The sequence below is a fragment of the Thunnus thynnus genome, chromosome 18 (genome assembly GCF_963924715.1).
Source record: "Thunnus thynnus chromosome 18, fThuThy2.1, whole genome shotgun sequence".
NCBI lineage: Eukaryota > Metazoa > Chordata > Actinopteri > Scombriformes > Scombridae > Thunnus > Thunnus thynnus.
In genome coordinates this window covers 26,752,571-26,780,525 of record NC_089534.1, presented here as the reverse complement: position 1 = coordinate 26,780,525, position 27,955 = coordinate 26,752,571, and the positions used below count along the sequence as shown (strand labels likewise).

Below are 27,955 nucleotides of genomic sequence, written 5' to 3'. Positions count from 1 at the left end.
CTGGACTTTGAAACTTCACAATGGTCCTGCTTTGTGTTCATGTATGTGTGTGTTTGTGTCATTAGAGGTACCTCAAGGCTTTGAGTTACTGTCTCCACCACTGTCATGCCCCTTCTGCCCCTCCCTGACAGTTCACTAATGGAAAGCAGCTGCCAAATGTTGAGCAACACCCCAGAGAGAAACAGAGGGGAGAAAGAGCATAATAGACATTAAGGGCATGAGAAGCCTTAGACAACTACTGGCACACAGGCCAGTGTTCCCTTGGCTTAGTATAATCAAAAGGATATAAGCTCAGAAGTCAAACTTTCAACTAAGCAGACAATTCTTTGTAAACATTGAAATCTGTTGTCATGCTGAGTTTCTCTGTTTTGCTTTAAAATTATTATCCATAAAATGTTTTTTTATCATTTCATAAATAAGTCCATATTTCACACTATTTATGGCTAGAAATTTTTCAGCAATAGCCATGCACTCACTGTGCTCAAGTTCTGTAATTGACTCTTTATATAGTCACTTTCATTATTGCTGGTGGAGTCCGCCTTTCCCTTGTAGTATCCAAATCGCATATCCATGCACAGGGGATTCACAGAAACAGTGCAAACGTGCGTTGGATGTACTTGTACATTTGTGAGGACAAACATTTGATTATGAGTTCGGTATCACAGTGTTGGATGACAAAATACTGAACTGTCTTCTTAGTCTTCTAAGGATTAAAGAATGTGATGCAATGAATCTTCTCAGTCCACAGATTGTTTGGCTGCGCTGTAAACAGATACACCAGTTGCTCATCTTCTGTTGGATTTCTGGTAGAAAGCCACTCAAGATGTGTCTGTTTCCTCCAGTTGCTGATACAAGTGTCATTTCAAGTGGAACTATGGAAGCTGTGTTATTAAAATGCACTTGTTTCCACCTCCAATAATCCCAGGTGTTGCCAAATTCAACCAAAACTGAAATCTTAAAGATTATAACTTTTTATTACTTTCAATAAAGTTATTAAGAGCCCATTTTTTCAGTCATTTATCATGCATTCCTAAAATTTACATCCGTATTGAGCGATTCTGCTCCTCACGATTTACTTCTAATGCCAATGTTCTGTGCTAATGAAGTACATAGTGTAGCTTTTATGAAGCAAGGTAGAAAGTAAGGGTGTGGAGGTCTGGGGTTGGGGTGGTGGATGGGCGTGTAGCACGTCAGTCTGTCATTCAGAAGACCAGAGTTTGCGTCCAGTCCCAAGCCAGCAATTGATGTTTTTATGGGTTTTTATTAACCAAACCTGCGATCTATCCCTAACCTTAACAGAGTGTTTTGGTTGCCTAACCCTTCCATTATCATATTTTGTTATATGTTTTGCCATAACCACAATATTTCACTAAGAAAATGAGAATTTTGAAAATGCTGGCATTGGACAAAAAACGTCATTGACGTAGGGTTTTGTAGAATCCTCCAATGTTGACGTACTTGTCTGGTGATAGGGTTGTTAAAATCATAGCAACTCATTCTGAGCAAAACTATATCAAATGCTTCACTACATCTTGCTACTCACAATGCATGGCTGTATAACTTTGCCAATGCATGTTCGCAGAAAATCTAAACTATGTCTTGATACCTCGATCGCTTATATCTTATCTCTATAATGACATTCACTGGTTAAAAGCCTGTCTTGTGCCATTCTGATGCTATTGTGGTCATCACTACACCACAACCTTACTGTACAAAGGCAAGCTGACTGGAGCTATGGTTAAATAGAACAAGACAGGCCATATATGAACTAACTCCAACTTGATCCCTTCACAGAAATGTTCTGCTGCTCTGTGAGTGTCAGTATGTTGTTGTTTTGGATGCTTTAGAGGTTGATTTGTCCCCATGGGCCTCATAGAACTGAACTGGACAGCCATGATTCTTGGCAACCAAGATTTAAGTGGCTATATAGTGAGTTTGCTTAGAACTGATCATATGCAGAAACATCCTGGGAAAATGGGGTTTAGGTCAAATATGTCAAGGTGGTTGTGGAGGTATTCAGTTTCCAAACTTGGCGATGCAAAACCAGAGCAATTTCAACATTTCCTCTCCATTTATTTTGTGTGGTACATGTTTATTTCTTCATCTCTAGAATTGTCTGAGTTGAAGATCCCCTGAGAGGAGGCCTCACCCCTGCAGACAGATTGTCCGTGTTAGGATGAGATTCTCATGACCCTGGATCTGTCCCATACTGAGGATGTTCAGAGGAGTTAGCATGACTAAATCCAGTGTCTGAACCCCTCTCGCTACGTCAATATAAATACAGCAGCCAGCTCCAGTTGGGAGGCAAAGCGGAAATGATATTCAACCTTCAAGCTTTAACATTTAATCCACTTAATTCTCCCACTCTGGGAAAACTCAGTCGACAGGCAGATGTACGTAACAACACACTGAACACATCACATTTAAGCATTATCTTTATAAAACAGCATTCTAGAGATTTGTCTGTCGTAGAGGCTTCCCACCCCCACATACGCTACACAGAGGGGACATGGCCACAGAGTTTTGGAACTACATGACCAGAGGGGGTGTTGACTTTGGATAACACTCATCTGTGGAGCCAACTCCTGTTTTTATGCTTGATACCAGCTACATTTGTTCAGCTCTGTATCGCAGAGATAGAGTTGAATGATGATAGAGCCTCATGGTCTGGCTCATAAGTACTCGATCAACACACAGGAAATACACTGATAAATAATAAGCCAGAGCAAAATGTGACAGAGTCATTGGAAAAAGCAGCTTCACATGAAAACAGAGAGAGGCTATATAACATGTTGAATGTCATCTTTGTTCTCCACTGTAGTGGGCACAGTGGGAGGGCCACAGAAATAGTTCACATTACTGAGTGTGCTCATAGTTGGCGGAACGCTTCTGATGTCAATTATTTTCATTTGCACGATAGTCAAGAGGGATTAACTACAGTCACCATGGTGTTGGGAAATCTAATTCAAATTTTCAGTTTCAGTATTACCCCAACAGAAATATGTTAAAGGAATAGTTGGGAAACAGGCTTATTCACTTCCTTTTCCAAGATTGAGATGAGAAAATCAATACAAACCTCATGTTTATGTTTCAGTACTGAGCTGGAGTCAGGATTTGTTTAGACTAGCTTTGAATAAATACTGAAAGCAGGGTGGAAACTGTTAGCCTAGCTCTGTCAGAAGTTTTAAATAAATACACCTACCAACTATTCTCAAGCTGACTAATGAATATATTGTATCTTGTTTGTTGCACCCAGTGGTTCTCAATCTAGGGACCATGACTGGGAGGGACAGGGTGGAGCAGAAGAATGTAAAATAATCGATGTTTAATGGTGGAACAACAAGTTCAGTAAAAGTACTTTCACACTAGCAAACCTAGCAAGAGTTAAAAGTTATTAATGTCAAGTTATACAGAAAAATTAACTGTAAAGTATATTTCAGACAGGGAGTCAACAACAGGTATTTCTAATCTAGCAAACACATCAGTAAAAATCTAAATATGACATTTTGTGTCTTTTTGGTCAAAAACCTCAGTCAGCAAGTTGCATTTTCACCATGCTAATGCTAATGTGTAGGTGCAAAGAAACATGCATGTTATGTTCTTCAGTATATTATTTCAATAATATACATTATACTTAACTCATTTGTTAATAATTTCATACATATTGTTAATGGTTAATAAAAGTAGAAAAGTTGGTTTACAGGAAATTGACATTTTTGTGATTCCGATATCTGTATGGCTGAAAAACTTTGAGAACCACTGGTTTGACCCGACAATAAACACCAATGTAAAAATGTAAATTTGTGGTTTTAGGAGTTATTTCTTTGCAAGTGACATGCGACATCCTAAAGTCTTATCCTCATAGTCAGATTGCCAAGTTTGGAACCATCGTGTGAATCAACATCAAACCCTGGGTGAAATCTTTTTCTTCTTCGTTGCAATTTGTATTTCTCTAAATAGTTCTTTTTGCAGTACAAAAGGCTCCCAACAGACATGTTGAGAGTACATAGTCAGTTGTTCAAGTTCGTTTGTTGATGCTAGGCTCCCTCGTTTATTTGTTATGACACTTTATTATAGCCAGGCTAGCTGTTTCCTCCTGCTTCCAGTCTTTATGCTAAGCTAGGCTAAACACTACCCAACTCCATCTCTATAAAGGCATAAGAATAATACCAATCTTTTCATCTCACTATAGAAAAAAGCAAATAAGTTTATTTCCCAAAATGTTTAACTATTCCTTCCAAGTCTTGTGCTTGATTTACAATTGAAAATTTCAACACCAAATTATCCAAATGTGCAGAAAAATGTTTTTCCACAAATACTGGGTTGGTATACTTGAGATGCATTTGTCTAATTTTAGAGGAGCCTAAAGAGATCTATGTCCTACCTCCAGACCATCTGCTGCATCTCCCTCCAACCCCCTGTCCTGTGCTCTCCTGTGTATACACACTGCAGCTGTTTGACCCATCACAGATTGCCACACAGCTAATAGGTCTAAACCAATTCAAAACTCTTTTAAGTGGCTCTACAAATGGTAAATAGCACAGGATCTCAGTGGTTTTCTCATAAACTTGTTGTTTATTACTCTTAATGGCTTGGGCTACCATTTGGGGTCAAAACTTTGCATCGTTAGTTGCATGTTTAGGATGTGTTTACCTAGAAGGTTAACACATTGAGTGTTGATATGGTAATGACCAATGGTCTGGTATCAGTGTATGTGCACTGTCGGTCAGGGAAAACCACAGGAAATGGGTCTGCAGGAGGAATCTGTGCTGCTGTTCACAGGATGTTTCATTTTATCTGGCTACAAGGCATGTCTTTGTCTCACAGCCCATCTGTGAATAAATCAGGGGAAAATATGAATCACAAGTAGGCATACAGTACTGTATGTCTGAGGAATGTTCCATCTGCTGGCTGTTCTGGATTCATAGCATCAATGTCCCTTTGACTGGGTGGGACAAGGGGGTCAGGCTATGGACTTCTTATATTGCTGCAAACAAAGTGCAGTTGTATGCCTCATTGAATTGTGTTGCTTCAAACGTGCAGACATGTTCAAAGGGATGTGTGTGTGTGTGGGGTGGGGGTGGTGGTGGGCATGGCCCTGAACTCTGACATCACACCATCCTGAGAAACCCTGGTGAACAAACATCAGACAGGATGCAGATGTTAAAATGACATTCTGCAAATGGGAGGGGACTACTACAGTTCAGTGGGGTTCCCTGAAAACTCACTTTGTTTTAAGAAATTAATTTTCTTCTTAAATCTAAAATAATTGTGTAAATGTAATGTCAACGCTAAATTGCAAAAATATTGAACCAGTCATCAGTATCTTGAATTCTTACAGGTACACCCAGCTTGATTTGCTTGATTCATGCATGAAAATGTTTGATGCCAGAGGGGTTGGTAATGAATGGCTATTTGTAAGACTAGTGGAACTACTTTAGATAAACAGTGATGGTAGCTGGACACCTAGTACCTTATCAGAACATGCTTCCTAACAAGGCTTCACTGACTGCTGCCCACTCTACCAACTACTACAGCTAGCAAAGCAACCTCTCTTTGATTCACTTGACTAGCAATAGTACACCACATTCAAACTGGAAGTGCAGTAATGAATAGTTTCTGTGTGAATATTCACTTTGATCATGAATATGCTTGGTTTGACTGTATCCAAATCTGCCTGAAGAAAAAGGATCTATGTTTCAATTGCCTCTCAAATGAGATTTTTTTTTTCCATTTTTTCGTCATGCTAGCAGCATGACAAGGTTGGTCTGTCTGTCAGTCAGTCTGTCAGTCTACCACTTTAATCCAGACTGAAATATTTCAGCAATTATTGGATTGATTGCTATGAAATTTTGTACATCATTCCTGGTGCCCAGAAGATGAATCCTATTGACATTGGTGATCCCCTGACTTTTCCTCTTTGACATTTTTGGCTTTTCATTACAAATCTTGACAGCTATTGGATGGATTGCCATGCTCAGCTCTACTATGTGTTTAGTGCAAATGTTAGCATGCCAACACGCTTTCCTGAGATTTAAATAAGAGTATAATTTACACCCCCATGATCAAACTGATTTGATGAACAAAATATTAATCGTACATTTTAAATTTTATTTTAGTTGATTTCAGTAACATATTTAACTCCACATTCATTCTGGTTAAGGCATTATAATTCTCAAGTCAAACAAGTATTTTCCCCCTATGGAGAAAGGCCGACTATCTGTATATTGCTCATATGACATTGCTGGTGGACCAGTCGTGACTTCTGTTCAGGTCAAAATGTATACTTGTGTACTAAGAATAGAAAAATCTAATAGGCAAATCAACATCAAATTTACTGAACACATTCAGGCTCCCCAGAGGATGAAGCATTTCCGGTTTTGACTCTTCACAAGTTTTCTTCTTGTTCAAACCTCAGGGCAAAATTTAAACTTTGTACAGAGCAGATTGCTGGAGCATGGGCAGTCTATAATACTTAGGTAATAGGGGATAGAAAAACCAAGAAATGCAAAGGCTCCAGCGGGATGCCAGTCTTGACTTTTATGCATAAGTAATAATATACATTTCTGTTCCCTGCAGGTGTGTCCAAAGGGACTTTTCCTCAGTGCCCAAAACATATGCTTACCATGTAACTGCAAAGGCCACGCAGACTACTGTCAAGACATCACTGGTATTTGTATAGTAAGTTTCCTGTACTGATTATCTATCACTCATTAAGGAATTCAAATTACCAAATCAATTTTATTAATTTCCATGAGCACAGGCAGTGAATTTTTTTAATATTGTGAGAGGAAGAGTGCAATCAGGTGCAATATTTTCCCTTTCAGAAATGCAAGGACCACAGTACAGGTGATTTCTGTGAAATGTGTAAAGATGGCTACATGCTAGCTCCTAGGCTAGATGGACGCCACATCTGCCGACCCTGCGCCTGCCCCCTCTCGATCTCCTCCAATAAGTAAGCCAGTATATTCTTGTGTCTCCAGCCAGAAGGTTTCGTGTGGGCAAGCAGTGTGTAATCTCTGAAATACTTTCCCCTGTGTGTCTGGCCAGCTTTGCAGTGCGCTGTGACAGAGGAAGTGCCACTCTGCGCTGCAAGTGCCAAGAGGGCTACGCTGGACATATCTGTGAGAGGTCAGTGATGAGATGGCTTTCAACAACCAATCAGTGGGCTTATATTATATATTTTCAAAATATCTTACAGCAGGTTTTAGTAGTAGTTTTAGCAACAAGTATCTATGCAGCATCTATTGTGTCTTCCATCACTGCATAAATTACACACACAACTGTTTCCACTAACACACACAGATTTTTTAGTCTTCACAGTCAGAAAGGAGCACATACCGAGTGACAGAGTAAATAAAGAGTCAACACACAGGACAATAGGTAGGCTATGATTACAGTTGTAATGGTAGGCAACAACCAAAATCCTATAAGATTGTACTTAGTGTTGACATCATGTGTGCAATCAGGAGAAAAAAATAATAAAAACTAAACTGGCTGAAAACAGCAAGCAAATGAGAAACTAGCTAATGAAGTTCCTCTGGCTCTCTCCGTAGAGTTAACAGTCTGTGTTGTCCTCATCCTTCAATCTGCCATGTCATCACAATGTAGTGGTCTTCCTCCATTTCTTATCCTTTTTCTGCACAAATTGCAGTAAAAATTATCAAAAGCAAACTCCAGCTTAAGACAACACATACAGATGGACAAAACACAAGTAAATGAACCATATGAAAAAAGAAATTCACCACTTTAACAACAGATATGTACCATTTATAAAAACACTGCAAATGAATAAAACACAAGCTAACTAAGAAACACATTCACCAGCTTGCTAACACATTCAGAAACATGCTGCAAATACTATAACTGCAATTTGTACACAACTCAAAAAGATAATTTCTCTATTTGATTGTGGTTTTCATAAGTTGCAGTAAGTTGAGCTCTCTGAGCCACCGTCATTTCCACATGTATTTCAGCTACGACAGAATTTGATAGCAAATGCCACCACTAAACTTTAGGTGATGTTCATCAATAATAGACATCAGAAGCCATTACTGAATGCAAAGATGGGGATTGGTCCTCCACTGGAACCCTCAGTTTACCAGAATCCATCACTGCCACTCAACAGTCACTTATGCGTGTGGCCGAATGAAAAATCTGTCACTCTATTGCAATGTATCGCAAAAGCCATGCATCACAAATCAAAGAGGCTATCCAAAAGTGGATTTTTCCTTTAGTTGTTCATAACAGGCAGGGACATTGTCAGTCATCTGCAGTTTTTCCCATCCAGGTGTGCTCCGGGTTATTATGGCAACCCGATGGCGATTGGTAACTCCTGTAAGAGATGCGACTGTAATGGCAACTCTGACCCCAACCTGATCTTCAACGAGTGCCACAACGTGACGGGCCACTGCCAGCACTGCTGGGGAAACACTGCCGGAGCCAACTGTGAGAGGTGTGCCCCAGGTTTCTACGGCGACGCCATCAGTGCCAAGAATTGCAGAGGTGGGGGCCACAAGTTAATATTTGATACTGAGGGATGAGAAAGAAATTATCCATACTCCATGATTTAAAGAAGAGCTACTATGTTCCAAGATTATGCTCGAGTGAAGGTATTGTTGTTGCTTAATTCTCTGTGAAACATTGATTCCACTTGTGCATCTTAAGCCACACACAAAGCCTGGTATATGATGAAGGCAGGAAAGTTAATTTAGTTTGTTGACACAGTTGCTCTTGTTGACTGCTGAACATTCTTGCCAGATTCATGCCAAATTCTTCCAGGTTAGTGTAGTTCACCACAAGATTACCTGAGTTATTGTGTCACATTGTGTTAAGAGTCAGCATATGAATAGTTTAGAGGAATGTTTTTTTTTACTATTGTAACTATTATACTAGCTTGTATTTTATCTGCTGTGTATTCCTGAAGCCGTACAGTGAAAAAACAGGACAAGGTCACAATTGAGGTTTGAGGATTACCATATGCCTTTTGAGTCCCTGCAAGTCCAGAAATAACCCTTACCACCGTGTGCATGACATCATCTGACCTCTATCGTTCTCATCGCATGTGCATGTGTCTTCTGTCTGTCTCAGTGTGCGAGTGCAATGAATGTGGCACCTCCTCATGCGACGACAGGACTGGAGTGTGTCACTGCAAGCCAGGAGTCACTGGACGACTCTGTGACCAGTGCGAGGTTAGCAAAACCATGTGACTCTACTCAGTGCAAGTGATATTTCTTCCGGGAGACTCAGGGATTCCATGTGAGGCAGGGTTAAAGGATCATTCTGGTTTATTACAACCTGGGTCTTATTTTCGTGGCCTTGGTAAAAACATTGTACTCACCAAGTTAATTGATAAGATCTGGGAATGTGGCAACACCACCAAAAATAAGTCAGACAGCAAGAAACACAAGCACTCAAGTGCACAGTAAAACTAGAAAAAGCTAAATATCTTGAGGAAAATCAAAATGTGCTTGCTGCTTTTAAATTGTTTCAATGTATTAACATGTTAAATTTTAAGCTTAAACAAGTTGAAATGTTTTAAAATTTTACTTCTTTGCTTGTGAGATACTGTATGAGAGTTTCAGTTAAAGATGAAGCACTTAAGGAGTTGAAGTGTCAGTTTAAGCACTGAAAGGGTTTGAACTACCACTTGAAGTGCATGCACTCAAAGCATTTGAAGTTTCAGATAAAGAGTACAAGATTATGTAGTTTAACTTTCAATTGAAAAGTGAGAGAGTTGAAATCTCAGTTGACATACAACAGGCGAAAGCAGTTGAGGTGTCATTTGAAGTGGGAGTGCTGGAGATAATTGTAGTGTGAGCACTAAAACTGTAAGAGTTGATACGTAAGCATTGACAGCAGCTGATATTTCATGTGAGGTGTAAGACCTGGAATTAGTTCAATTGAATAGAGTAAAAGAGTAAAAGATGAAAGCAGTTGAAATGTAACCTGAAGTGTAATATTTTTTGAAGTAGAAAACAAAGGTGAGCAGTAAATTTACTACCCACACTGTCCATACTAAACTGTAAACATCCAACAAACAGACTGACTTACTAGTTGAAATTTGACCTACCCTCCTTACCATGTGCACACATGATTTTCCTGTGCTATGAGAGAGAAGTACAAACATTTTTGGTGCTTTCACTTTACGTTTGATTTCCAAATGAAGAGGTCTGGGGTATGAATAATCTGGCTTAATCGTTGGCTTGCTTACAAACTCGTCTTTCTTGCGCTTTGTTGTAGAATGTTTCTTGATCTAAGCAATAATTTTGTTGAGTACAATATTGTAACTGATAGAAATATTGGTAAAAAATTAAACTTGAATAAACTGGAATTATTCTTTAAATGATGCACAACAGTATGTTTCAAAATGAAACTACAACAGCCAGCTCCTGGAACCTAACAGTGTTTTTTATTCATGTAATCTAGGAGGGTTACTCTGGTTTCTCCAGCTGTCAGGGCTGTCGGAGGTGTGAATGCGGGCCAGCTTCTATTCGTTCCACCTGCCATCCTCTTACCCACAGCTGCCCATGCCGCCCAGGGGCCGGAGGTCGTTACTGCGAGCGCTGCCTCCCAGGCTACTGGGACTACAGCCCTTCCGGCTGCCAGAGTAAGTCATCTGTCCATCATACCACATGTCAAATGTTCTCTTGCTCTCTTGAAAAAATGTCCCCAGACCATTTGTTGTCAATGCAGATAAAACTTTCCCAGAAGAAAAGGATACACTCAGTATTACATTCCCACGCCCACTACCACAGTAGTGCGCATGATGTCAGAGAAGCATCTGCTGAGAGCTGTGACCCTGTGGCCAGAGACGCTCCACGGAGAACTGAATGACATCACCATCCAGTCCAAAACTATATACACACACAGCTGCTAAAACCATCAGTCCCACACAATAGAGACCACGAGACAGATGTGCAGGCCTTAAGCCAAGATACCATCTGTGGGTCTTGAAACTTCACTGAGCTGTTTCCAGCTGATCAAGAATTTAAGCTGATGTGTTAAGCTGTCTGTCTTGCACTGTATGATGAAGTGTATCTGCATCTGTTTTTTACAGAGTGTGACTGTGAGAGCGGCCACTGTGACATGCATACAGGAGAGTGTCGGTCAGAGGCTGCAACATTCAACCTGTGCAACAGTGAGTGGCGATAACAACTATAGCAAAAACTCTCTAGTAACATAGACTTTCAAAAGAACAGAAGACAAATTGCTGTCTCATCTGTAATCCACTTATCTACCTTGGTTTTAGGTTGTGATGAATGCACTTGGCATCTAATTGGAGACCTGCGGCTGTCCAATAAGACACTGGACCAGCTGAGAGTTGGAGTGTTGAACATTTCAACCGGGGCTGCTGCTAATGACAGGCTCAAATACTACAATTACACTGCTCATCGCCTGCAGGTACATACACACATAAAAGGATAACTCCAGTGTAAATGGAAGAATAAATCATGCAGTATGTGTAGAAAGAAAACTTAAAGCCGCACTAATCAATATTTTTATATGAACATTGGGTCAAATGACTGTAATTTGTAATGTGAAAGGAGTCGACCCACAGAGAATAAATGCTAACTCTGCAGTTCCCTTCAGCTCTATGGAGCGTTTTATCATAATTCAGCTTATAATTTTGGTTTTAGGGCTAGCAATTTTACTCTTTTGGTTCAGTCACACCACTCTCATCAACCTAGTTTCTAAGAGCAGGCAGTTGTTTTCAGTGAAAAAGCTCTGATAAACCAACTGTATACTACCTGCCCAGAACCAAACAGCACACAAACAAAGTTAGCAGCTAGCCAAACAGCTAGCACCTACAGAGTCAGATATTTTTCTCTGGAGCTGGTGAGGAAACATGATGCAATTTCTCATCCATTACATTGTAGACTGTTAACTGAAATGAATTGCTTTGTTCCCAGATTCAGTTTCAAGGCTGGAGAAACAAGTCATCTGTGATGAAGGCCCAGGCTGGGGAGCTGGAGGACAACATAGAAGATGTGGTGCTAGACATCAAACATCTGGGAGAATTGGTCAGCATAGTCATCATCTTTTATTTACTGCACAGTAAACATTTCTAATTGCTTTAGAGGTTTAAGCCAATGTTTTTCTCTAGAAATACATTATGCATTATCCATCCTTACCATGTGCATCCAAGTAACAATCAGATTAAAACTACTATACTCAAAACTGCACTTAAGTTGTTTAAAACTGCTTTACAGCATATGCTTCAATACAGTATATTGATCAAACTCTACAGATGCTTTACACTGCAGGGATTTAACAACATAATACAACCCATAGATCTGAAGCTGAGTTGCTCAAGCTGTTTAGATCTTCCTACAAGTCACCTGGGAGTTGCAACTCAGTGTTTAGAAGCTACATTAACCACTGATTGATGTGTCATTGATGAGTTTGTGTAACATTTGCCAGGAAAATGTGGTAAAGACTCAGGGGAACAGGCTGGATGAGGACACACTGCAGACTGTCACCCTAGCTGAGCAGCTCAACACAAACCTCACTGATCTCAACATGCGGATTGAAGGTACCAGACAGCTCTGCTCAAGTGCAACTGACTCTTTTGTCCAATCAGTGTCATGAAGTTATCTTACTAGAGAGAATTAATCCAGGTACAGTATGTGAGCCAAAAAGAGAGTAGGACTCCCAGACATGAGGTGTGTTTCTTATGTTAGTGGTCTTTTTAAAAAATGACTTTATATTACCAGATTTGAAAATGCTCACGTTTCAAGACTCTAATTGGCATTAAAATAATGTTTTTTTGTCAGGTAAAAAACTAAATATTTATTCTTGTAGTATGTTAGGTGTGAAAGGAATACTATGCTAAATGACTTTTTAAAAAAATACAACCTGGTTGACAGCACATAAAGTGATGTTAGCCTGTTGGACAAGCTAACATTTATGTTAGCTCTATAAAACCATGTGAAACATATATCCTCTTAAAACTTAAAACATAAACCTCTCTTGTGTTGTCAGTCCCAATCAAAAGTGTTTAATTTTAGTGAATTATGTTTTATATGAATTATCTCTAATTAATGCTATGTCTAAACTGAAAACTTCTACATAGAATATAGAAATGAAAAAAACGTCTTCTTTTAGTATTTTTTAATTCCTCCCTGCTCAGGATAAAAAGGGAATGGTACCATTATTTCACTGACAAACGCAAAATCACCATGTACAACAAGCTAATCTTTAACAGCACTTTAGCTGATGCTTTTAGCTGATGTCTTCCTGCTTTGCCAATGTAAAAATGCTAATATTAGTTAGCGTCTTCATAAAAGACTGAAATGTTCAAGTATTACTGGGTAAATATAATTTTATCTTCACTCTTTGTGTGGCTTTCTTGGATTTTTATTTCACTTTAAGCGTGGTTTTTACACAGAAGCAATGCTCTCATTTTGACTGAAAGGAAATTAACCGTAAAAGTAAGCCTATTCCTTTTTATACCTTTGTAGCAGAAAATCTCTAATTTTACTGACTAGCTTTCAGGAGTTGATTTTGCAGGCAGCAGTAAGAGTAATTTTAAAGCACAGCCTGAGTACAAATATATTTTAGGAGTGCTGAACTTTATGAGACCATTTAACTGCTACATCTACACTTGTAATCTTGGTCCTTTATGCATTTGGGTTCTTAACACATCTATGTGTGTTTGTGTGCAGAGATGATCCATGACTGGGAGCTGTACAGTGTTCACCAGGATGTGGATCCAGAGGTGGCCAGACAGAACACTGAGATGGCCCAGGGAATGGTGACCTGGATGAGGAAACTGGACCTGTCCCCACGAGAGCCCATTGCTACTGACGAGTCGACTGAAGCCCATGACTGTGAGGAGTAGTATAGTATAGTTCACAAACGAATCCCGATTTATTCTCATATTTACCACCTTGATGAAGAGCCAAGATTAAGCAACATAGCATTAACTTTATGCTCTGCTTTCCCTCGCAACTTTAAGTCATATAAACATATCGTAAAGTTGTAGTGGTAAATTATATTAGTGTTAAGGAGTTGATGGTTAAACGGATTTACCTAAATACCTAAATAAACAGATAACATCTTACAAGCTCAGGTCTTTGCTCTGAGATTTCAAGTCTGAAAATAGCCTGTGAGAACTGAACTGAGTAAGCCCTGTTCAATCTGCAAACTATTAATGTTGAGTTTCAAGCTTCAAAAGCTATAAAAAGTAGATAGTAATATTCTGCCACAGCATGGCCTATTTTGTGCCTCAAATTTAGTTGGAAACTGATTTTGATGGATAGTGTAGAGGAAATTTTTCAAAATTTCCAGAACAGCTGCCATATTTTTTTTTTCAAGTGCAGAAACCAGAAACAAAGTCCAATACCAGCCAAACCCAGCTGTGATCTCTGTGCTGAGCAAAGCAAACTGAACACACAATGAACAAACCAAAATCTTTACTTTTGGATAAGCAGTGATATAAATCTTGTTAGTTAAGAGCTTACACTCTCAACTATCTTTCAGTTGGAGACATGTTCAGGAGTTGACTATTTATAGTAAATGGTTATACAGTTCAATATAAATCTTGTTAGTTAAGAGCTGATACTCTCAACTATCTTTCAGTTGGAGACATGTTAAGGAGTTGACTATTTATAGTAAATGGTTATACAGTTCAATTAAGGCTCTGTTCTTTGAGAGACCTCTTGAGTATTCTGAGTAGCAACAATGATTCTGTTGAGAGAACAATACCAAAACTTTAGCACATATAGAGGATGTTGGGGTGACGGATGGAGCTCCGGCAGAAAACAGCATCAGCACAGTAATAGTGGGAAATGTTTACTTATAATGTACACCTGTATAAATGTGATTCAATGATACTAGTCAGCTGGTGGCTGATCAGTCGATGAATGAGCCATTGATCTTGAAGCATGAATGAAGTGGCTGATGCCAGTCAGCTGATGAAAGTTCCATGCATTTTCCTATCTTCAAACATAGCAAAAGAAAAAGAAATGCAAAGACTTGTCATTACTGTGGTAAACCTAGTTTGGATTGACAAGCATGTATATAGATACACACACAAGACATCTTAAGATACAGCATCTGTTGAGAACCAATAACCAACCCATATTCAGTTTTGCTAAGCAACAGTTTAACAGCAATGGGCAATCCTGAGTCACTCAAATGTGACACTAATGATGATAAAGTAACAACTTGTGTTCCTGATTGTGTTTCCAGTGCTGAGGCGCATCCGTCAGTTGGAGAAGAAGTTGATGATCACAGATGGCCGTCTACCGCCTATCAAGGAGGTCATGTCCCGCTTCACCACCAAGCTGGCGGACGCTCAGGGCTTCCTCCAGAAAGCAGCCAGGACCGTCCAGGAGACGGAGGACAGGAACCAAGCCAGTGTCCTCAAATTCCAGAGGAATGAGGTGATTTCCCATGACCCCCTGGGCTCCCACTGACTGCCACTCCCCTCGCTTGTGGAATCATTAGTATTCGGTGCTGTTAAAGAGTGAACAGTCCTTCCTCCCTGCTGTGAGGGAGTGTGCTGGCATGGAGTTGTTTCTCTAAGTGCTGTCTGCTTTATTTCCACTCACAATGTTTCAAACAATGTTGAGTTATGTTCGATCACACAGAGGCACCAAGCCATCAAAGACAGAAGAAGAGTCTATCCTTAGCCTGCATTGCACAGTTGCTGATTCCTTAAAGGCTGTGTGAGAGAGATCTGGTTGTTGTTTTCTTGGCATGTCAGAGAAGTCTATTACTCTTGGTATTTAAGTGCCGAGAACAGAAACACAAAACCATCTGTGGGAGCTTGGGACTGTTACATTAGGAGGAGGCCTGTACAGGGGTAGAAGCAATGCTGCATGCTAAATATTTTTCCCACGCTAATATCCATAACCTGCACACAGAAACATGACTTTATTTTCCCATGCTACCCACTGCCAATTCACAGAATCTTTACTGTACAGAGGAGATTCATCTTATCCCAAAACTTGGAGAGAAAACCGCAACACTGAACCAAACATTATTCAGTCAATACGACAGATAGACAGGAGAGGTGTAGTAGTGCATATACTCAGATATTGTAAACAGTAGGAGGATTTATGGTATGAGATGGGGCGCCATGGTGGCAAAGGCCTTGTTTTAATCCCTACCTGGGACCTTTTTTTCATATCATACACCCCTCTCACTCCCCAGGTTTTCTGTCCATCTCTACACTGTCAACTATCAAATAATGGCAAAGATGCCCAAAACAATCTTTGTAGATTGGGAGAAGCACAATCTTAAAGATGCACTAATCTCAATATTTTTTATACTTACAATGGGACAGATGTCTGTGTTTAAAGTGAAAGGTATCATTTGAAGTGACAAACCAGGCAAGAATGATCACAGACTGCAGTTCCCCTTAGATCTACAGAATGCATATTTCAGCAACTTTATTGCTTTGGTTTACTCTCACCAACCTTGTTTCCAGCAGCAGCGGGGAGCTCTTTTTAGTGAAAAACCTCTGTTAAACCCAGTGTTGGCTACCAGATGAGCACCGAACAGCAGGCAGAGAAGGTTTGCGACTAGCTGGTGAACATAGTGGAGCAGCTAAAGAGCCAGATAGTTTTCCCCAGGAGACTGTAGAGATCAAAAAAGAGCTAAAATAGCTGAAGTATGCCTCCAAATAAATGCTTATGCTGTTCTGCATCTGCTGGATGTGTAAATCTTGTACCACACACACACACATACATTTTATCTGCTTTATGCTACTGCAGACCATTTTCCAAGCATGCATGTGTTTTCCGACCTTTTTAATTTACATATGGTATAAAAATAAACATGCATAGACTTTAATATGGGTAATTCATCAAGGTGAATCGTGTCTGCTTTTATGTCATGGTAATATGGATCGATTCAAATCTTATTTGGTGTTTTACCTCTCTCTGACAACAATACAATCAGACATAATGTTCACTCTGATGGATTACCTGCAGTAGCAGGTTTCAACCTTGTGTAACTTCATGTTCATACTGTAGTGAAATGAGAGAAAACCAGTTACTACCTGCTAGGTAGGGAAAAACATTTAACATTTAAACATCCAAACAGCTGCCTTGAAAAACGGTTGCTAAAAATACGAATATAACACTGGTATGATCCTTCCAGTCCCTGAGTGTATATGATATTTTAATATCATGTCCCTGGATTTGTTGATTTACAACTGTGTAAAATCATGTGTGGTTGGAATTTGGATCCAGGAAGTTGTAATCTAGCCTTTATCGTCATGCCCGAGTTGACATTATGGGTCTGCTGTCCAGCAGAACAGCTGCTGCTCAATTCTGTGTTGGTCTATGTGCCTGTATGTGTGTGTGTGTATTTGTGTGCACGTGTGTTATCAGGAGTGGAGATCTCCATGATCAGGCCCTCTGCTGTAAATCAATGCCATGAATGGTGCACTAACCAAACACGGTGCCTCTCCTAATCTGGGGCTCTTCCTAGCCTCAGCACAGACCGGCCGACACCAGCTGCAGCCATAGTGTGCACACTGCTGGGTTACCACAGCCAATCAAATGATCTCATCATTGTGCCAAACTCAGTCATGCAGTGGTTAAACTGGAGGTATGGTGTTGGTACTGTAAACATTCATCTCCAACATCCATGTACTATCTAGTTGACCCTGCTCACTAATCACTGATAACGCTTTTCTGTGAAATATCCTATAAAATAATTTACACAATCACAAAACTTCCTGAAACTTGCTTTACATTCTTCTTGTCCTACTGTACCAGTGCTCACTACTATTAGTTTTCTATGGATTAGGGGCTGTCCTGAAATTATTTAAAAGTGACTGAACATATGGCTAGGCAGTACCTCAATATCATGGTAAGTCACTAGGACGCCCCAATGTCATGGCATGTAATCTGTTAATTCAAACATAGTGTGAAGAACATACATATAAAGTCATTTTATCACATAATTTGTTAATTTTGGAGTAAAATACAAGCTAAATTTGTGTCAAACAATTCAATAATAAAAAAGTATGATACAAACTAAAGCTTGATAACTAAATCTCAGACTAAAAGAGCTATTTGAAGAAAACTTGAGTGTACTCACTTTACTGTAACGCAATAGTTTGACATTTTGGGAAATATGCTTATTTTCTTTGTTAGGGTTAAGGTTACAGGGCTGGAAGGTGATTAGGTTAGCTTAACATAAAAACTGAAAGCAGGGAGGCATGACAATTTGTGGCTTTTTTGGGGGAGTTACATGCTGTGACTATTTCTTGGTTAACAACAGCCAGTAGAGGTGACTTTCTGGAGTCTGGTAACCAGCAGAGATGCTGCACAGGAGTGCTGAGATGGATCACCAAGAAATGGTTCCAGCACATAGATCCCAAAAGTTTGTGTATGAATTACAAATTATTACAAATTTTTAACAAACACAATAGAACGTGTTAATTAGTGAGCTTTAGAGCTTTTGGTTGGTGACCCCCTTTTTGGTTCTGGCTGCATACTTGTCATATCAAATTTTATACATGACTCACAACTTTCCTCCAGTACACCATGTTTTATTCACCAAACGTTTTTGGCTATCTTGCTTTCATCAGGTGATTTGTTTCAAACAGCCTCAGACACTACGCTGCTGAGGGGAAGATAGCTGAAAACGTTTGGTGAATAAATCATTGGGATGTTAGAGGAGAGCTGTGCGATGTATTTTAATTTTGATGGATTCGGATTAAAGCTCCCTTTGGTCTGCATGTCACTGTGTGTGCACTCTAAAAGTAGGATATCCATACTTAACACAGACATTAGAGTAGTATCAATCTTCCCATCCAACTCTTGGCAAGAAAGCGAAAAGCCTGCCTTCCAAAATGAAGATAGTGTTTCAGGGTGTCCTGGTGGCCTAGGGGTTTAATCGCAATGTCCCTGGTTTGAGTACGGCTGTGGATCTTTGTTGTGACCTCCTCATTCTTATCTGATTCTACTGTATCCAATCTAATAAAGGAAAATAAATGCCCTACCCAAACAAAATAATAGTGTTGGACTTTAAGTTCTGAAGCTTGAATTATGGCTAAATTTTACTGTGTTTATTTCCATGTCTCCCAGGCAAAGCAGCAGAGGCTGACGGAAGACTACGCTGCTGTCAACGATACTCTGGAAATAGCCAGTGAATTAAACTCTGAAACAGAGAGGACCGTGGCTGAGGTGGATGCTATGGTGCAGGTGAGGCATGACTGTGAGGAACCATGATTGTCAGAACTCCTGATATTTCTGAAGCAAGGATCAAGGGTGAGACTGGAAAATCTATGGAGCCCCGCTGTCTAATGATGCTCAGGCTTTCTCACAGAATGAGGGAGTATGTATCATAATCTAATAGACTGTGATATGGGTTGCAATATCTAAGGGCATGCATTGAATTTATTCATGAAATGGATTCCCAAGACCTAGCCTGTGTCAAACTCTAAAGCTGGCCAATTTGATTTGGAAGCAATTTGTGGATTGCTGGAGACTGAATAAGCGGTGTTCTCAAACAGCTCTCCCTTTTTAGTCAAGTAGCTCTCTATTGAATTACTCTGTGGGGAATTACAATCATCCCAAGGTAATAACATTAGCTTGGACGTGTACTTGTGTGTGTGTGTGTGTTCTCATACTTAAAATTTTGAGTAATCACAAGGGGAAATGCAGTTCTGAGGATGTTACTAGAAATAGCAGAGATTGTTAAGGATATGACATAAATGCAAGTCAGTTGAATGTCTTTGCAAATAGTAAATCATGTGTATATATGTGTGTGTGTTTGCGTGCGTGTGTGTCTGCATGTGTGCATCTGTGTGCACAGAATGTGACTGAGTACCACGCAGCGATCGATGGCGCCAGCCAAAAGCTGACGGAGAAGACGGAGCGTCTCTCATTGGCTGACACAGACCTGATTAACAGGGCTGACGAGCATGCTCGGGAGCTGGAGAGACAGGCCAACGAACTGGAGGAGTGAGACACCTTTCTATATAACTTTTTAGTCATAATTCATCAAACCCATGAAAAGAGAAAAAACAATAGTGCATCAGTGCGTCTCACACTACTTTTTGATTTCCCTAACTTGCCTGTGGCACCCACCTCCAAGCTCATTGGTTCCTACTGGAGACATAAATCTTTAAAAACAGCTGTACATAAATTAACTTTAGTAGACATTTAATATTTGCAGCAGCAGGACGATGTATGTGGGATAGGCTAAAAATAAACAGTGTGTCCATGGCAATCAAGGAACATGTCACCCAGTGCAACAGTGTGGCTTATTGATTTGTTTTCAATAGCTGACATATAAAAAGTGCAACAGCAGAAGCAATATTTTTATATGCTCTTTAACAGTATATGTCATGATGTATATGATGAGGAAATAACTCCACTTTAAATTTTGAAAACTCATTGGTGAATTTGAAGAATAGAGGTCAATTTAAATTTAAAGCTGCATTTACTTTTTTGGCCACTTGGAGGCAGTAAAACAAGCTGTAAACACAACATTGACATATTATTACTCTGTTAAGTTTTTATGGCATACGGGTTAGTAAACAATTGCCTAATGAAGACACAGAACAACATTAGAACCATGTCCAAACCAAACAATAAAGGTGCGGGCTATAAAAAACAAAACAATGAGGGTTTTTCATTGTGAGTGACCACTTTCACAGTACACATGATCAATTGTTGATTAAAAGAATACTGAATATAGCAGCTTTAAGTCTTCCATTGAGACTTAATTTTCACCATATTATGAGCATTATAAAAACACCTTACTTACGCTGTAACTTCTATCATCCTGTCTCCTCCAGGGATCTGAAAGAGAGCGATGCCAATGGCTTTGTGCAGAAGGCCATAAGTGCCGCCAATGTGTACAACAACATAGTGAAGTACATCGACGATGCCAATATCACCTCACTCACCACCCTGAACTTATCCCAAAGAGCTGAAGATGTATGTTGGCTCACAGGAATATACAGCATACACCCACTGTAATTCCTGTCAACATTCTGTAGCTTTATCCCTATGTGTTCTCTGTTTTAGGCCATTACTGGGATCAAGTCGGAGCTTGATCACCTGGTAAATCAGAGCAGCAGTGTTTTCAAGGAGTCTGTTTCACTGCATTCAGAACAAATTGGTAGAGTACTTTCATAGAATGAGATTTCTTTTAAAGGGTCATCATTAATGTGTCTGATCTCTGATGACCATCTCACATTTACCGTATCTCTCTGTTACAGAGGTAGAAGCTGAGGTTATTGACAAGGTGAAATACATTGAGGAGACCAAGGAGACAATGGATAAAAACACCAAAAAACTTGCAGAAATATCAGAGGATATCAGTGGAATTCAAACAGGTAAGAAGATACTGTACTTAAAGGCACAAATTTCATATCAGTGTGTCCAGTACAGGGGGAGGTCAACGGTGTGTTTGACCTAGCATAACACAGAGACTAGAAGCAGGCAGATACTGCTAGCTAGATGGAACTTGCTAGTATTTCCCCTTTCAACAAGCGTAGCTCTAGAGGTTTTAGACTGTTTCTTTGATGTGTATATCAAAGGGTTGCTTCTTCCAAATGACAAAAAACATATTTTTTTTATTTACCTCCAATGGTAGCGAGTAATGTAGATTGTTTTGTTTGCCCAGGTGTTGGGATATTTGTCTGAGATATCTGCCTTCACCCCAGTACAATGTCCTCACCAACAATGTTACCTCAATTTCTGTTTAGTGCGCCTTGCAGAGTTTATAGTTTTCTTCCCAGCTATTTTAATAGCCGCAGGGCTTGTATGCCAACGATTCTACACACTCACAGTTGTCGACTATTCTTTTCCCATGAAGTCCAGCTGTTGCCAACACTTTTCTTGTGATTGTTCTCTTTGGCTGAGCTTTTTATAGCCACTTGGTGCATGGCTATCTCCAGGCTCTAGCACTGTTAGTATTGCACAGCAGGTGTGCTAACATGACCAGGAAGTAAAGGAAAGGAGGAGGTCAGGAAGTCTTTTCATCAACAGTAAAATAGAAAGATTTAGTTGAAGTTTTTATGTTCTCCCATCCCATTGTAGTCTCCTCTTTTTTTTTATTAACAATATTATATGAAGATTTAGTCAGTTGTTGTTGTCAAAATCTTGTCTTCATCATGGAAAAAAAAGGTTTTTTTGAATATTAAGACTACTGCAAACTGTTTTTCTGGAATTTTCTGGAAAACAGTTCCAGTAATTGTTCTACTTAATAGTAATGCGCTTTACATTGGTATTAGCCAGGCCTCCCTCTCACACTTGCAATTGGTCCAGAATGTTGCAGCTTGTCTTTTAACAGGAACACGCAAGCGAGAGCACATTGGCCCCATACTAGCCTCCCTCCACTGGCTCCCTGTACGTTCTAGGATCGATTTTAAGATTTTATTGTTTGCCTATAAATCATTAAATGGGCTAGCTCCAACCTATCCCTCTGACCAGTTGCTTGTGGTTGTCCCTGGATCAAGGTTGACGCACAAGGGAGATCATGCCTTTGTAGTTGTAGCCTACAAACTCTGGAATAAGTTGCCTCTGCATATTAGGCTGGCCCCTACACTGCCTGTTTTTAAATCCCATCTTAAAACACATTTTTATTCCTTGGCCTTAAATTGGTCTTTGTGTTTTTATTGTATTATTTATGGCCTTTGTTATTTTTATTGTACAGCACGTCAACTGTTGTTTTTAAAAGTATTTTATAAATAAATTTGAGTTTGAGAATTTGAATATTTATATATACAGTATACTCTCTATACAGCTGCTGATTATCCAGATTAAAAATGACAGTTTCTAGTAAGAAATCTTTCAGTTGTTAATCACACAGTTGTAATTTTTCAATTTTCAAAGCTCTGAGTGCCACAAAGAAATTCTGTTCATCTCCATTGTATCTCAAAACTTAGACAAATAGATCCAAAACTATTTGCATGGATACCGTTAGAGGAGGGTGATATAGCATGTTTTTTTGTCATTTGGCTGAACTAAACCTTTAAGCGTTGGGTTTTAGTGATGATAGGCCAAATATCTCTGTCCCCTGCTCTTCAGGAGGTTAATGCTCTAAATCTGGCTTACCAGAATTTTCTCTTTTCTTACCCTCTGCAACCATTTACAGACAGAACACCACAGCGATTGGAGTTTACCCTGCAGGTAGCTGAGGGGACTCTTAACCGCTCAGCAGAAGTGCTTCAGACTATCACCCCCATCAGCAACAAGGTGGAGGAGTGGGCCAAGAATATGAGAAACAACGAATACTCCACAGATGCCTATGAACAGGCCATAGTAACTGCCGGCGAAGCAGGTAGCATACCTGCTGCAATAAACACGACAATATCATACATATCTTGGATATTTTAACGATCCTGAGTAGGAAATCAAAGTAAATTTTTGAATACCATATTACAGTAACTCTTTTCCTCTTGACCCATGTGATTTGCAGTGGACAACCTAAATGTACTCGTTCCTGAGCTGCTGGGCAAGTTGAAGGTGGTTGAAGAGAAGAAGCCTGTCAACAACGTTACCACCAACATCATGAGGATCAGAGAGCTCATAGCCCAGGCCAGGAGTGTGGCCAAGAAAGTTAGTTCATTACTTCTAACGTGGTAACAGTACAGTAGATTTTTGAGAGACAATCAAATGCAGCTTCCTTTTAGACCTGTTTCCCATTTACAAACCGTCAAGGATGTACTCAGACCACATTGCCATAATGTCATGATACCTTATATATGGACATTTTCAGTATTTATAAATGAAGGAAACCAGTAAAATTACTTTTTAGAGATGAATTTGTATGTGACGCTTGTCCTTGCATATCCAAATCTTTTTACTGCACTCACTTTGATAGACATTTGTCAGCTATAGCTAGCTAATATTACACATGGAATTCCAGTAGGAAATGGCTACCACTAACAGTAAGCTAGCTAACGAAGAACTATACACAGTTAGCAGTGAGAAATGAACTGCGAGTGGGTCCCATCAACAGGCAGCATGGGTTAAGAGCAGAAGAACCAAGTAATGCTAGCATTTTCTTTTTAAAAGTAACTCTAGCATGTATGAAGTTTCTGCTATTTGTCTGCACAAGTGAAGAGCACAAAAGCATGTATGTGAGCATTTATGAACTTCCCGCTGTTTACCGTCAAATACCAGACACCAGATATATTCCAGATGTGTTACTTTTGGGAAAAAACTCAGATGCCAGCAGTGTAAATAGCTTCACTCATAACAAACTGTGCCTATGCAGGGTTTAAACAGCCATACCAACACACTGTGTGAGCTGTCTTCAGTTTGACCTGACAAGGACGTTGTCCTTTGGGGAAAACTGTTGTCTCTCCAGAAGCTCACAGTCATTCTGGTTTGTTTTCTACCCCAGGTCCAAGTGTCCATGAAGTTCAACGGTCAGTCCTCAGTGGAGGTTCATCCTCACACCAACCTGGAAGAACTGAAGACAATGACATCCATCAGCTTGTTTATGAGAGTGGACCCTGACACGGATCCCATCGAGGACCGCTTAATCTTATACCTGGGAGACAGAAATGTGAGGAATCCAGGGAAAACAGGATTGGTTGCTGGGTTATTTATTAGAAATCAGATCAAGCAAATCTGGGCACTTGGGGTCAACACAAGACAAGTACAATTAGCTCACAAATCTAAAATAATGTGTACAACTTGACCCTTCCTCCCTCATTCTTATACATACAAGAGAGTTGGGGGCTTTAGGGTGGGCATGAGGCCCAGAACTGCTGCTGAAACTTCACAAACTAGCACCCAGAGGATGAGGGCAAAGATAAAAGGCAGAGAGCAGCTTGTGGACATGAATAGTTTGTTGTAATCACGGGAGAAGGAATGACAGCCTTTGAGGCGCACAGTTGCCCCTTTCAAAAGGTCTCCAAGAGACGCCAATGACAACAGTGCATGTGTATGCCTTCAAATTGAAGTTCATTTACATAAATACCGTTAGCCCCCACCCATCAGAGAACAGAAACAGTGTGCCTACCCGATGTGAGGCCTCTCTGTTCTCTCTAACGGCACTTCACCTTGGTGATTTCACTTCCACTGTAATCTATGCATTGATGTTTGTCTACAGCTTTTCAGAGTAGAATAATAGCCTTGGCATGAGCACCATTTGTAGTCACAAATGAAAGATGTTTATTCGTTTGCAACCACTATATTTCAAGGTGAAATTACATAAAATATTATCATTTCCCTGTAGGAAACTAATACCTCTGTGGTGAACTATTGTAAAATGACAACAACAAAAAAGTCCACTATAGAGAAATGAACAGTTTCATCAGTGTTATTGGCAGTATTAACTCACCATGATGCACCATTCTATGGTGTTTTCTGCTGTTTTTGCCCCCAGGGTAGGAAAGACTACATGGGACTGGCCATCAAGAATGACAACCTGGTATACGTATACAACCTCGGGGGCGAAGATGTTGAGATCCCACTGGGTTCAAAGCCTGTCAGCCAATGGCCTGCAGTCTTCAACTACATCAAAGTAGAGAGGTACTGTCCATTCATGAGCTTCAGGTGTTAACATTGTCTTACATATGTCTCTCAAAGCCAGATGGTGGTAAGATAACTTTGGTTGCTCATGCTTCTTTGTGTTCCCTGCTATCAGGCTTGGCAGACATGGAAAAGTCTTCCTGACCATCCCCAGCCAGAGCTCCACAGACGAGCAGAAGTTCATCCAGAAAGGAGAGGCTCCGGGCACTGACTCACTATTTGACATCGACCCTAAGGATATAGTCTTCTTTGTCGGTGGTGTCCCACCAGATGTCAAAGTAATGTATTTTATAAATAATCCTTAATAATACAAATGAATCCTTCTTCAGTCATCTGTTTTTTGCTGCCAAATGTTGACATGTAACAATTTGTTTTCAACCTAGCTCCCACCTCCTCTGAGTCTTGCTCCTTTTGTGGGCTGCATTGAGTTGGCCTCGCTGAACAACGATGTGATCAGTCTATACAATTTCAAAGAGACTCACAAAATGGATGTCGTTGCATCAGTGCCATGCCCCAGGTACCCTATTTGTCTTTTTCAAATATTTGTAGTTTATATTTGCCTAGTTGACAGTGTGATAGTATAGAAAGCCAGGAAACACAGGGGGTCCAAGGGTAAAAATTTGCTGTTGGCCCCCATTGACCCCCCTGACCCTAGCTTGTGGTGATATGATTAAACACATCTTTATTGAGAAATATGCATATGTGGGGACAATATAAACAAAAACAAAGCTCTTTACACAGGTCCATTCAACAACACAGTGTATAAAAAAGTTAGCTAATAAGGCTGTACTCAGCTTAGTTGATATGTACCTTAGTAGCACAAATTGACTAACAAATTTGACGTTAACTGCATTACCACCACCAACTGACATGCAGTAAACCTAGGGCTCTGGAGGTCCCTGGTAATCCAGCCTTGCCCATTTGCTACTCTTTCTTGTGTTGAAGTATGATCCCAGACGTGTCTGAACTGATATGATGACACTGCATGCACTCTGAATTTATCACAAACTGCTGTTTCACTATCCAATTACATTCCTCATTCTGCTCTCAGGTACAAGTTGGCGTTCTCCCAGAGTCGTATTGCCAGCTACCTGTTTGATGGAACAGGCTATGCAGTCATCAATAATATTGAGCGGAGGGGGAAATTTGGTGTTGTTACAAGATTTGATATTTCAGTGCGAACAGTCGCAAACAATGGTGTTCTTTTCCTCATGGTCAGTGGGGTAAGTCTAAAGGCACTTTAAAAGTGCTTTTCCCAGGCTATCTTGAAATATTTATTTATCTTGTAATATTTAGCAAAAGTCTAGTTCAAAATGTATGTTTTACCACTGAGCTTACCACTCCCAGTAATCTATTTTAATCTCTTCTTTTCAGGATAAATTCTTCCTTTTAGAATTAAAGAATGGTTTCCTGCGCCTAATGTATGACTTTGGCTTCAATAATGGACCAAATCTTTTGGAGAATAACTCACCAAAGCTGCAAATAAATGATGCAAAATATCATGAGGTAGGTTTCTCTCTTCTCATTTAGTTGGTTGAACATGAACCTGAACTTTTTGTTATGTTGCTGTAACGGTTGGTGCTGGGCCATTTGCACAGGTGTCAGTGATTTACCATCAGTCAAAGAAGGTTATCCTACTGGTGGACAAGAGCCATGTTAAATCTATGGAGAATCAGAAAACCACACTGCCCTTCTCAGATATCTACATAGGTGGGGCTCCATCGCACATTCTCAAATCCAGGTAAAGTAAATATTGCTGTAGCCAAACACAGCACACTCAGTGCAACAGCTACAGTCTGTTTTCCAAGAACTGCATTTCTGCGAAAACACTCAAAGTTTAAGTGGGAAACTTTGAAGACCAGAGTGTCAGAAAAGTTAAACTGATGTTTTTGAAGGTTTAAAGGTTGTTGTACAGAGAAATCATGTAACCTTATGGCAACAAACATCTCTTTCTTTCAATGGCAAGTGGAGTGTAGGATGAACTAATAGCAGCTAAAGAGCCACATATTTTCTCAAGAGTTGCAGGGGACCAAAACAGAGCTAAAAGGGGAGTGAATACTGGAGTTACATTCATCAGATAGCCGTAAAAACACAAATGAATGCTAATGTTGCTAGCTGTGTCTGCTGATATGTAAATAGACAACTGTTTGCAAAGGCGCAGAGGTGTTTGTTTTTGAGCTTGCTGTGCAGTTCCCCTGCCAGCTAGCCCAAAAAAAAGTAAAAAAAATATGATGTTAGGTTTTAAGAAATAGTTCAATCTTGGGTAATTTGCTTATGCACTTTCCAGGAGTTAGGAGAGAAGATCAATACCAGTTTCATGTATGTGTGTAACTATGGTGCTACAGTCTGCTAACCTAGCTTAGCATAAAAAGCAGGAGAAACTAGCAAGGCTCTCTTCAACATTAGAAAATATTCCTACCAGCACCTCTACAGATTTTTATTTCAACTGAGTACTTCAAGTGTCTCATGATGGGCAAGGCAGCTTTGCA

General features: G+C 39.9%; 1 protein-coding gene across 1 annotated transcript in view; it reads left to right on the top strand.

Moving 5' to 3' along the window:
• lama4 (laminin, alpha 4) overlaps positions 1-27,955 on the top strand; it is a 36,151-nt gene that overhangs the window by 867 nt on the left and 7,329 nt on the right. The window contains exons 2-27 of the mRNA XM_067573181.1: positions 6,580-6,681; positions 6,828-6,955; positions 7,051-7,131; positions 8,291-8,505; positions 9,091-9,191; positions 10,429-10,609; positions 11,060-11,140; positions 11,252-11,403; positions 11,913-12,023; positions 12,424-12,535; positions 13,668-13,832; positions 15,196-15,389; positions 19,053-19,169; positions 19,783-19,931; positions 20,771-20,912; positions 21,003-21,096; positions 21,197-21,313; positions 23,077-23,262; positions 23,401-23,540; positions 24,331-24,495; positions 25,321-25,466; positions 25,582-25,744; positions 25,850-25,983; positions 26,518-26,689; positions 26,841-26,972; positions 27,065-27,207. Coding sequence (XP_067429282.1) covers positions 6,580-6,681; positions 6,828-6,955; positions 7,051-7,131; positions 8,291-8,505; positions 9,091-9,191; positions 10,429-10,609; positions 11,060-11,140; positions 11,252-11,403; positions 11,913-12,023; positions 12,424-12,535; positions 13,668-13,832; positions 15,196-15,389; positions 19,053-19,169; positions 19,783-19,931; positions 20,771-20,912; positions 21,003-21,096; positions 21,197-21,313; positions 23,077-23,262; positions 23,401-23,540; positions 24,331-24,495; positions 25,321-25,466; positions 25,582-25,744; positions 25,850-25,983; positions 26,518-26,689; positions 26,841-26,972; positions 27,065-27,207 — 3,623 coding nt within the window. The remainder of the gene's footprint in view (positions 1-6,579; positions 6,682-6,827; positions 6,956-7,050; positions 7,132-8,290; positions 8,506-9,090; positions 9,192-10,428; positions 10,610-11,059; positions 11,141-11,251; positions 11,404-11,912; positions 12,024-12,423; positions 12,536-13,667; positions 13,833-15,195; positions 15,390-19,052; positions 19,170-19,782; positions 19,932-20,770; positions 20,913-21,002; positions 21,097-21,196; positions 21,314-23,076; positions 23,263-23,400; positions 23,541-24,330; positions 24,496-25,320; positions 25,467-25,581; positions 25,745-25,849; positions 25,984-26,517; positions 26,690-26,840; positions 26,973-27,064; positions 27,208-27,955) is intronic.